General features: G+C 48.5%; 1 protein-coding gene and 1 pseudogene across 1 annotated transcript in view; one reads left to right on the top strand and one right to left on the bottom strand.

The window, feature by feature from the left end:
* The window catches only part of WDR34 (WD repeat domain 34), a 23,525-nt gene that overhangs the window by 6,649 nt on the left and 4,818 nt on the right, over positions 1–12,058 (top strand). The window contains exon 2 of the mRNA XM_008579317.1: positions 8,685–8,933. Within this exon, the coding sequence (XP_008577539.1) occupies positions 8,685–8,933 (249 nt within the window). The remainder of the gene's footprint in view (positions 1–8,684; positions 8,934–12,058) is intronic.
* Positions 1,166–5,683, bottom strand: LOC103596034 (annotated as a pseudogene).

The following is a 12,058-nucleotide window of genomic DNA, read 5'->3' as shown; positions in this document are numbered from 1 at the left end:
GTGGGATCCGAACCCTCGGCGGGAGCACCGCCGTGCTCCCAAGCGGCGCACTGTAGCAGTGCGCCACCAGGCCGGCCCCCCTGAGTTTTTGACATTGAGGACTGTCTCCCATGATGGACTGTGAGCTCCCTGAAGGCAGGGAATGGGTCCTGTGCACTTTGCCAGCTCCCAGAGGCACCCATGAAATGCTAAATTGAATAGTTTCCTTGTGTCCTTTCCCCCCACGGGCACCCTCTGCTGCATTTCCCCGTCTGCTTTGAATTAAACCCACTGCCCACCTCTTCGGCTGCTGCAGCTTCCCTTTGTGGGTTCTGCAGCATGTGGCACCCCCTGCTGGTGCATGCTTGTTTTTAACCTGGGCTCTGGCCTCTTAGAGATTTTCAAGAAGAATTAAATCCATGGTTCTCAACCTTTTTGGGTTTGCTAGACAGTTTTGATAGGTTTTTTTTCAAGGTACTTGCAAAGAGATTCAAAGACTAAGACAACACCAGAAGATTCTGCGATGATTACTACACAAAGGTGGTGAGCATAGCAGCATTGTCCAGCTTCTGAAGCCCTCTTCATTTGGTTGACTTTCGGCTCCAAGTTATTCTTTGAGTAGCTGTTTGCTGCCCTGATATACTCAAGAGGCAAGTTCAAGTAAACAGGAGGTGCAACTTTTTTTTTTTTTTTTTAAATAAAGATCCGAACCCTTGGCCTTGGCATTATCAGCACTGCACTCTCCCGAGTGAGCCACGGGCCGGCCCAAAGAGGTGCAACTTGATGCCAGTTCTGGATTACCTGGTGCTCCCAGAGGTCTCATGCGCGCTTTTTTTTTTTTTTTTTAAATAAAGATCCGAACCCTTGGCCTTGGCATTATCAGCACTGCAGTCTCCCGAGTGAGCCACGGGCCGGCCCAAAGAGGTGCAACTTGATGCCAGTTCTGGATTACCTGGTGCTCCCAGAGGTCTCATGCGCAAAAATTTGCTCTTTCATATTGCATCACAAACCCCACTCAGCTCAAGGTTGTGTCAACGAGACGTTCCATTGCACTGCTTCTGCTCATTGGTGTCGGCTGGTACAGTACTTCACACCTGGGTTACATCTTGGCCTCAGCATGCACGTGGAGTTTGCAGTGAGCTGGTGAAGAGCCGCTGAGTTAGGTCTCAAGTCATCTCTGCTCCTGTCACACCTGGAAGGGAGGGTTTGGAAGTGGAAGAAACCTGAGGAAAAGGGGAAATATTGGGAAGGAGGAGCAGAGGGGGCCTGATGGCAGTGACCATGCAAGCCGCTCCCTCACGGGCCAGGCAGTCTCCCTTTGGTGGGCTTTCCTTGGGCAATATCCCTCTACCTCTGGAGAGGACCCCTGCCCGGCCCCACCCAGGTGAGTTGGGGGGCAGGTGACAAAGGGAGGCAGTCAGAAGGGGGGAGATGTGAGTTGTCTGCATCATGCTAGCGTGGGATTAAAGCGCAGGCTTGAGAGGGGTTAGAGGGCTGGCCCCTGGGCCCTGGCCACCCTCAACTCATGCTGGTTAGCAAAGCAAATCGTGGCTCCAGCCAGACCTGCTGAATCAGAAACTGTTGGGGTTGGTTGGAGCGCAGCCTTATAACACCAAGGGCATGGGTTCAGATCCTGGTACTGGCCAGCTGTCAAAAAAAAAGAAACTGTCATGGGGAGGGGAGAGGAGGCAGCAATTTGTCTTTTACTTGACAATTTTTTTTTGGCGGCAGCTACGGGGCTCTCAACCCTTGTCCTTGGTGTTACCAGTACCACGCTCTCCCAAGTGAGCTAACCAGCCGGGCTTAGAAGGCATATTTTTAATAAGAAAGTGACTGTATTCTGCTTCCGACTTTGACATGTCTCCAGTCCATGATGACACCCGTGAATGGAATCCTCTGGCTGGGCAATTTCTGATCATGGCTGATGCTGAAGGCGTGGAAGAGCCTGGCACCCTCACAGTGCACCCATGGGGCCACTGTCATAGGGGCATGCTGGGCAGGTGGTTGGTAGCCTGACCTAGTGGGGCCATATCCTGTGTCATGACAAGTGTTCCTGAAACAACTGGCCAACCCTAGAAAGCCCGGCTAGAGATCCCTTATCTTATATTTATTTACTTATTTTAATTTATCACTATACAATGTAGTTGATTTTCATGTGCCTTTACAAATTCCTTCTTTCCCCGTTTGCTTCCCCAGCCCCCCATGCAGAGATCCCTTATTTTAGAAGTGAGGCTTTGTAGGGTGGTGATTAGGGAATTGGGGAGCCCAGGTAACCTGGTGTGCCGTACCAGGTATTGGTTTAGGGCTCTTTGACAGAGAGTAGCAGAAACCAACCCAAACCAGCTTATGTCAGACACTTTTCTTCAGGATGTAGAGGTGTCTCCTGGACCTTGGCATGGTTGGGGCCCTCACTCCATCTCAGCTCTGCCGTTCCCGCACATACTCTGAGACCGTCTCTGCAGATCAGCTTTCTCTGCATCTCTTGTGCACGCTGTGGCCCTGGCTGAGTCTCGGCTCCCAGGTGTGCGTGTTTCAGTTTGTGGCAGGGACATTCTTACTTTCTGAGTCTTCGTCTCAGTTCTGAATTTTCCTGAGAAAATCCGACTGCCCCAACCTGGCTTAGTGTTGACTTCTCATCCATTCAGTAACCAGAGTCTGGGGGCTGGGGCCCAGCCTGTGGCTTGGGTAGCAGGTTTTCTTTTTTTCTTTTTTGGGGCAGCTAGCTGGCACTGGGATCCAAACTCTTGACGTTGGTGTTACAAGACAGCACTCTAACTAACTGAACTAACCGGCCAGCCCTAGTAGGAAGTTTTCTTTTTTTTGACCGGTAAGGGGATCGCAACCCTCGGCACGGTGTGGTCAGCACCACGCTCAGCCAGTGAGCGCACCGGCCAACCCTATATAGTACCCGAACTCGCGGCCTCTGCGCTACCAGTGTCGCACTCTCCCAAGTGAGCCACGGGGCTGGCCCTAGTAGGAAGTTTTCTTTTTTTTGACCGGTAAGGGGATCGCAACCCTCGGCACGGTGTGGTCAGCACCACGCTCAGCCAGTGAGCGCACCGGCCAACCCTATATAGTACCCGAACTCGCGGCCTCTGCGCTACCAGTGTCGCACTCTCCCAAGTGAGCCACGGGGCTGGCCCTAGTAGGAAGTTTTCTAAGAAAGGGGTCCCTGCAGGGTGGGTGGATTCTCCATAAGGTATCTCCTCACCTCTCTGGGCCTTGGTTTCCTTCATCAGTGAGACTAGGAGTGCTGATGTTCTGGGGTTCTCCATGGTGCAGGCTCTCGGGGCAGGAGAGCTGGGCTTCAGGCTACAGGGGATCCTGCTTACCCAAGTTCTCCCTCTGACTTCCCAGGGGGCTTTTTTGTTTTTTGTTTTTTTTAAAAAATGTTTTACTGAGTGTAGACATCTGGAGTACTGTAAAACATGTATTATCTGCAGATTCAAAAAGGAGGAAACCACATTGTCCTCACTGTCAAAGTGTCAGGCGTGGCGTACATGGTGGAGGTTCATGAAGTATCGTGAGAGTAATATGGTTCCTGAAAAGCTTCTACTATTTGGAGTAGGGTCTTAATCCCATGAAAAGCAAAGCTGTTCACATTTAGTGAACTTGATTTCACTGGAGGTATACAGTATTTTAATTTTAAAACAAACAAACAAAAATCAGAAGATTCTGATCCCCCCACCTTTATTTGTCTCTTCAGTTTTCAGAAATCCTAATTAATTAATTAATTATTTTTATAAAAGATGACCAGTAAGGGGATCTTAACCCTTGACTTGGTGTTGTCAGCACCACGCTCTCCCAAGTGAGCCAACCGGCCATCCCTATATGGGATCCGAACCCCTGGCCTTGGTGTTATCAGCACCGCACCCTCCCGAGTGAGCCACAGGCCGGCCCTTAGATATCTTAATTTTAAAAAAGTCATATGTCTTTTGGAAGTTGTATGTTTATCTGAGCAGTAACTGAAATTTATTCTTTGGTTGTCAAGGTGTATTAAATTTTTTTTTCTTCCTTTTTGTCTTTTTTACTGACCAGTAACGGGATCGCAACCCTCGGTGTTGTGCCTGCACCACGCTCAGCCAGTGAGCGGGAACCGGTCTCCACATGGGATCTGAACCCATGGCAGGAGCACCGCTGCGCGCTCCCAAGCGGCGCACTCTCCAGTGCGCCACTGGGCCGGCCCAAGGTGTATTAAATTTGATGTTAATATCTCCATCTTCAACAATGTAATTTCTGCCTTGTTGTCTGTACTTTCCAGCAGCCTTGACCATGTTTTCAGAACATTCTTCTTTAAAATTTTCGTATTTTGGGCCGGCCCGTGGCTCACTCGGGAGAGTGCGGTGCTGATAACACCAAGGCCCCGGGTTCGGATCCCATATAGGGATGGCCGGTTTGCTCTCTGGCTGAGCGTGGTGCTGACAACACCAAGCCAAGGGTTGAGATCCCCTTACTGGTCATCTTAAAAAAAAAAAATAAATAAATAAAATTTTCGTATTTCACTACTTCAGCAATAATGAACCCTTTTTCAAAATCTGTGTGAATCTTTCCTGCAGCTTGTGGAGCCTCCGTGCCTTTCCCCGTCGTCCATGCACATACTTCGTCTGGGCCTGCAGTGGAAAAGTGTTCTAGCTGGAGTGCTGCAAACCACACTTAATGATCTTTGGCAGAGCATTGTGTCGTGTTCGCGTCCAGACACTTCTGTCTCTCCTCAGCACTCAATTCTCATGACTTGAGTTCCAAGGCCCCACAAAAAGGAATGACCAAGGCACCTGGGTCATACTTGTCCAGTCACTCTTTAATTTTTATCAGCCACTTATTTTTCTCTGTAATGTAGTCTTTTCCAGAAAGATTAACCAAGTAGACCATTGGTCTTCAAGTAAAAAATAAGTGTTTATTCAGCACTTCAATCTCTTTGTCATTCCAATCATGATAGAAGTGAACAGGTTTCTTTTGATCTATAGCCCAGGATTTGATTTTGCATATTATGTCAAAGGGTTCAGTTTTTTATCTCCTCCTCTCATGGCCCCCTTTTCTAGTTTATCTCTGATGGGCCCAGTCATCTCCTTGTCTTTAAGCTGAAGCTCTTCATGTATTATTTCTGTATCTTAATAGGATCTACACTTCCTTCAACGTGTGATATCATCATCTTCAAAAGCACATGTTAGATGGAAGATCCCATCACAGGCACTAATATGAGACAAAAAGGCATTTCTCAGGCCCTGCCCATTGTGAGCTCCTTTCCCAAGACCAGCAATATCCACTACATTTAGAAAGGCAGGAATTTGGGCCGAGCCTGTGGCGTACTCGGGAGAGTGCGGCGCTGGGAGTGCAGCAGCGCTCCCGCCGCGGGTTCGGATCCTATATAGGAATGACCGGTGCGCTCACAGTGCTTACTGGCTGAGCACGGTGCGGCTGGTCTCAAAAAGGACAAAAAAAAAAAAAAGGCAGGAATTTTGCTTGCTGGTTTGTGATACTGGCAAAGAAAGTCAAACCTTTCATCTGTCACGGGTACTCTGCTCTTATTAGGATCAATAGTGCAGAATGGGGAGTTTTCAGCTGAAGCCCGACTATTGGTTGACACATTCAAGAAGGTAGATTTCCCAACACTCGGCAATCCAACAATACCAATTTTCAGTGAGGTTCCAAATCTTTCAATGACTGGGGGTGGTTTAATTTCATTAACTCCCCTTTGGAGGGGCATTGTGCTCTGGACAGGCTATGGCACCAGCAGGGGGCTTGTTATTGGAGCCCCCTTGTACCAGCCACATGCTGCTTGTCATGGAGGTGCCACTGTCTGGGTGGCCTTGGGCCTCATCTCGAAAGAATCTCAAACCATAGGAAGCTGGCTTAGGTATCCCAGAGTGAAACTCACAGAAAAAACTTGCTGATGCAGTGTCATTGGTCTTAATTTTTTTTCCTCCAGAAATTTTCCTTACTGTTTTGGAATTCATTATTTGCCTGAATAATCAAGCAGCAAGAGAATATTAATAGAAATACCTGCATTTTTGAATGTAATTGCTTTTTATTAATTTGTGGTTTTATATTTTTACATAAGACATTCACGCAATTTCCTCTTAGAAACATTGAGTGCATCTGACACGATTGGTGGACACATCACAGCAGATGCACTGTGTTTGGGAGAGAACACCATGAATAGGAGACAATTTAGTGTCATAAGATCAGATAGCTTAGTGTCAAGAGTCAGATTGCCTGGGTTCAAGTTCCGTTGCGATCACCTCTTTGCTGTGTGACCTTGTGTGAGTTACTTAGCTTCTCTGTTTCTCAGTGCCAATATTAATAATGTAAAAATAGGATTAACCTCACAGGGTGGTTGTGAGGATGGAGATGACATGGGTGAAACTTCCAGAACAGTGCCCGGTAGTCAGCACTTAGTAACTGGCACTATTATTGTGACTTCTGGGAAGTTCGAGATTTACCCACAGTCTCCTGAAACTTTGGCTCAGCATGTATACTTTCAGACCCCCGTGCCTATTTGTTAATTCCTCAGTGCGCATGCTCCCTCGGTGGCCTCCTCTAGTCCTGTGGCTTCAAGTAACATCTCTGGCCTGAAGCTTTCCAGAGCCTTGTGACCTCCCTTTAGAATACTTGACAACTTCATGTGGCTGTCTGAGAAGCATCTCAGTATACACCAGGCCCAGCAGAACTGCCGTGTGTTCTCTTCTCTGTGAGTTTGTGCTCATATCCAGAGACACGCCATTCACCGGTTCTCAAGACAGACCCTGGAGTTACCCTGGATTCCTTCCTTTCTGTGATTCTGTCCATCATATCCTTTCAACACTCCCAAACATCCTGACGCTACCCATGCCTCCCCCTTCTATTCCCACACCCTCCACTTCTCACTGGGCAGCCAGGGAGACCTGCCACAGTCTTATGTCCCATCCTGACCCTGTTGATGGTTGTCCTGTGGCTGGAACCTAGAGGGAAATCCCAGCTCTGCATCCTGGCTCTCAGTGTGCCACCCTCCCCCCACCTGCTCTGTCCACTGCCTGCCGCCTAGTCTCTGAGCATGTGGACCTTTTCTTTCTTTCTTTTTTTTTAAAAATAAAAGATGACCGGTAAGGAGATCCCGACCCTTGACTTGGTGTTGTCAGCATCACGCTCTCCCAAGTGAGCCATGGGCCAGCCCTAGCATGTGGACCTTTTCTACCCAAAAGTTTTGCTCTGATCCCTGGCCCGGCCTGGGACACTTCCCCGCAGCTCTCCGCTTGGCCAGATCCCTTGTCCTTCATGTCTCAGCTCAGATGCCACTGTCCCAGAAGCGTCCTTCGCCATCCCACCTAGCCAGCTTTCTAGCTGTTCCCCTCCTCCCTTCTACCTCTGCTCGTGCTTAGCACCGCTTGCGTTTGGTGAGTTTTTCTTGTTTATTTGTCCCCCCCTCCACCATGTAAGCACCTGGGGCACAGTCATCTTGCACATTTTTTTCTGCTATATCCTAAGTACCCGGACAGTGCCTGGCAAGTAGATGCTCAATAAATAATTTTATTTTTGTATAAATGAGCACCTACTATGTGCCAAATACCATGCAAAGTGCTGGGGATATGAAGATAGACAGGGTCTTGTGCTAGAGGGATTCCCAGTTTGCCAGGAGACAGACAGACGAAGAGCACTGAGTAGCATGTGAGGTGAGGAAGGGGTATAAGTGCTGAGTACTCCGTGTTCTCTGGCCCTGCCCCCCAAACCTGCGTGAGAGGGGCTGGGTGGGGGGCATGCTGGTCCAGGGCCTCATCATTGTCCTGTGAGTGGCCATGTGAAGAGAGCCTCTGGTATGTGACAGTAATCACAGTGGTTGCTCCCACCCATAGAATCCTCATTTGGTAAAGATCAGACGTGCGGGCTGGCCGGTTAGCTTAGTTGGTTAGAGTGCAGCCTTAAAACACCAAGGTCACGGTTCGGATTCCTGTACCAGCCAGCCACCTAAAAAAAAAAAAAACAGATTAGACATGTCTGTAAGAAAGGGGGGCTGGCATCTCCTTCCCTGATCTGATCTGTACCCGTGCCCAGCTGAGCAGGGGACAGGGAATTAGAGACGGGTGGCAGGGTGAAGAGAGGGGCTGCTGGGGAGCAGGGCCTTGCCTTCCGCTAACCAGCTCATCACAGATGGAAGCAAGGCCTTCCCTTTATCGTGGGTGCCACCCCACAGGGAGGCTGCCCCCTGCCAAGGAAGGGCCTGAGCAGGGAGAGGCTGTGCGGCGTTCTGTGGGTTCTGCACGTGTGCTTGCCAGGACAACCAGTGCTGGCTCTGAGGAGGGATAATTCTTAAAGCTGTCAGTGTCTTCAGAAAGGGCACTCTGCTGTGTGCCTCTGGACAGTTTCACCAAAGCCCTGGGGCAGGCTCTTACTGGCCTGTTTGGATCACGTGGCTACCCCAAACCAATCACCGTGGTTGGGGGAGGGGTACAGTGCTCTGATTGGGAGCTGGAGTTCATGCATCCCCTCAGTGGGACATGGGAGGGTGAAAGGGTTCTCCCCAACCTAGACCACAGAGTGGGCTCCTCCTAAGAAAGATGGGCTGGTTACAGGAGGAGGGGGCAAACTCTGAGCAGACGAAATGAATGGATGCCCATTAGCCTGAGACCCACTGCAGCAAGGAAGGAAGTTCAGTAGAGGGAGGCTGAGAGTGCTGGGCAGGTGATTCTGGGAGTACAGCTGGGTGGTGATACTAGTTTTGCTCTTCCCCCCAGAAAAGTTGCCAGACAGCCAGCATTGCCACCGTGGAAGCGTCGGCTCAGGCCCGGAAGCACGCAGATGCCCAGGTGCAGACGGAGGCCCCAGTGCCAGTTGGCGTGCTGCCTGTGTCCCGGCATGACACCCCCCGGCTCACAGCCTTTCTTCGGAGAGTGGAGGCCATGGTCATCCGAGAGCTGAACAAGAACTGGCAGAGCCATGCGTTTGATAGCTTCGAGGTGAACTGGACTGAGCAGCAGCAAACGGTACGGAATGAGCTGGTGCCCATCCCCGCCTCAGGACGAGCTTTGGCCTCACTCTTAAGTCCTTGTTTTGTTCCAGCCAAATAACAATAGTAGCAGCTACCATTCACCAGGCTCTCACTTTCTGCCAGGTACAGAGCTAAGTTTTATAAGAATAAGTCATTGAGCCTTTACTGTTGTCCTTGAAGTAGGTCCCAATGTTCTCTCCATTTTATGGTGGGGGAAATGGACACCCAGAGTTGAAGTAACCTTTCTAGAATGAAACCGAGTTAGCAAGCAGTAGAAGCAGCGTTTGAGCCTGGGCAGTCTGACTGCCGTCCGTGCCTCCCCACATACTAAGCAGTGAGGGCTTTCTCTGGGCTGGGCACTGTTCTTTTTTTTTTTTTCTTTGTGGCCAGCCTGCATGGGGATCTGAACCCTTGACCTTGGTATTACAACATTGTGCTCTAACCAACTGAAGTAAGTGGCCAGCCCGAATCCATCTTTTCTTTTGGTAGCTGGCCATTATGGGGATCTGAACCCTTGACCTTGGTGTTATCAGCACTACCCTCTCCCAGGTAAGCTAACTGGCCAGCCCTATTATTTTTTATTTATTTATTTTTTTAAAAGATGACTGGTAAGGGGATCTTAACCCTTGGCTTGGTGTTGTCAGCACCACACTCTCCCGAGTGAGCCACGGGCTGGCCTTTATTTTAATACAATGTTTTCTTCCTTTAGAAACTGAGATGAGGGCCGAGCACGTGGCGCACTCGGGAGAGTGCGGCGCTGGGAGTGCAGCAGCGCTCCCGCTGCGGGTTCGGATCCTATATAGGGATGGCTGGTGGGCTCACTGGCTGAGCGTGGTGCGGCCGGTCTCAAAAAGGACAAAAAAAAAAAAAAAGAAACTGAGATGAGTAATTATGTATTTAGAAGTCATAAACCGTCTCTCTTATTTGAGAGAAATCATCAAAATTGCTCTGAAAAATAGTTGCCAGGCCCACCAAAGTATGGAGTCATTGTGTCTTTTTAAGCAGGGCATGAGGAAAAGAACTTAATGAACATTAAAATCTCATCACGTTGCATTTTTCTCTCCTCTTTGCTTAGGCCCCACACTGCACCCAAGAGGTGAAGCATTTGTTCCTTTCTATTAGGGCTTCTTCACATTTCTAGGGATTCATTTGGTCCATGTGTGTATCACTTCCCCTGCTTTTAAACATATCTATTTTTTTCTGATTACAAAAGCAATACATATTCGTTATGATAAATCTAGTCATTATAGAAATATAGACCATATCATGTGTAGGGAGTGAAAGTTAACACTGGTGTCCAGGTCTTTGGAGTTTTTCGTGGGTTAGACTGGCATGTGGCATTCCTGTTGACACTGAAACAGAATGGAAGGCACCGAAAGCTTTTCACATCAGCTCCTGTAAAGGTGCCCTGTCTTTCCAGCAGCTGCATCGTGTCCTGCAAGATACACTGTCCTAATCTGAGTCTTGGATTGGCGCACATTCCAGGCAGCAACTTCACTTCTAGAAATCTGTCCTCCAGAAACATGCAAATGAGGTGTAAGGTTGGGCCATACTCCTTTGAACAGCGTGTAGTGTGCCAGTTTTCTGATGGCCCCCAAGTTTGTTAGGCCTTCCCTAATGTTGGACAGAGGAGAGCTTTCAGATTTGGCTGCGATATAACAGAGCTGCAGTGAACCTCTTGCTCCCTGACTTCGTTTTTCTGCTCTTGAGCCAGTTTCCTGTTTATTCCTCCATAGTGGGTTGTTGTGGCTGATGTGGGGGTTTTCTGTGGTCCGAGCAGTGGTCTTGACATCTCACTGCTGCTGCAGTAGCCTGAGGAGGCTGGGTTGTCACTCTTAACTAAAAACTATAATTTCAAAATTCTAAAACCAGTGTATGATGTTACTGAGTACTTAGAAATTAGAGATAAGAAAGGCCCCCTCATGGGCCTCCTGCCAGAACCTTTAACTCCTTTGCTGTATCCTTCCTGCCTGTAGTTTTCCACGGTGTGTGCCTTGCAGAGCTGTGAGTCACTGTGGGCAGTCTCAGGGTCTTTCCCTATCAGAAGCAAGTCTTGCTCTGTGTTACACCAACTCTACGCATGTCCTTTTTAAGTGCCACATAATGTTTTATTCTTAAACCTTTTCAGTTCGGTCAGGTTTCTTAAGATACATTTTACATACAGTGAATTCACCCTTTTTGCGGTTCCTAGTCTTGGCAAACACATACCCCATAGTGAAGGTATGGGGCAGCCCAGCCTGTCCCAGTCCCCTCAGGCCCCTTTGGGGTGTCATCTTAAAATTCTAACTTGCAATGGTAAATGATGTTATGTATATAGTTTGCTTTTTAATGTAAACTTTCATTGAGTATAAGAAAAAAATGCCCAAATTACAAGTGTGAAGGGCTGTGATTTTCATAAAGTGAAAACATTTGTGGAACCAGAACCCTGATCAGGAAACCAAATGTCACCAGACCCCCAAAGGTTTCCTTGTGCCCCCTCCACTTGTTACTCCACTGTATAGCTTTGTTTTAAAATAACAGCTTTATTGAGGTGTAATTCACATATGACTCACCAATTTAAACCGTAGTGAGTTTTAGTCTCTACGCAGAGCTGTGCACCCATCACCACAGTCAATTTCAGAACATTTCCTCACCCCAGGAAGAACCCCCTACCCATTAGCATTCACTCCCCTTCCCCATTTCCCCCAAGCCCCGGCAACTTCTTTTTGTGTGTGTATGGCGTTTGTCCATAGGGAGGCCACGAGTTTTGTGCCCCTCATCACTATGGCCCCAGATTCCTGTCAGGTGCGTTGTGAACAGAGGAGACTTTCTTCAGGCCCCTTGCTCTGAGCACACCCTGCGCTGGTAACTTTTAATCTATCTTCTGTCTCTATGGATTTGCCTATTCTGGGCATTTCACATAAATGGAATCATACGATATGTGACCTTTCGTATCTGGCTTCTTTCACTTAGCATGTTTCTGAGGTTCCTCCGTGTTGTACCATGTGTCAGTACTTCGTTCCATAAATGGAATCATACGATATGTGACCTTTCGTATCTGGCTTCTTTCACTTAGCATGTTTCCGAGGTTCCTCCGTGTTGTACCATGTGTCAGTACTTCGTTCCTTTTTTTTTTTTTTC

Source organism: Galeopterus variegatus, unplaced genomic scaffold, assembly GCF_000696425.1.
Source record: "Galeopterus variegatus unplaced genomic scaffold, G_variegatus-3.0.2 Scaffold80, whole genome shotgun sequence".
NCBI lineage: Eukaryota > Metazoa > Chordata > Mammalia > Dermoptera > Cynocephalidae > Galeopterus > Galeopterus variegatus.
This window is presented reverse-complemented; position numbering and strand designations above follow the sequence as displayed.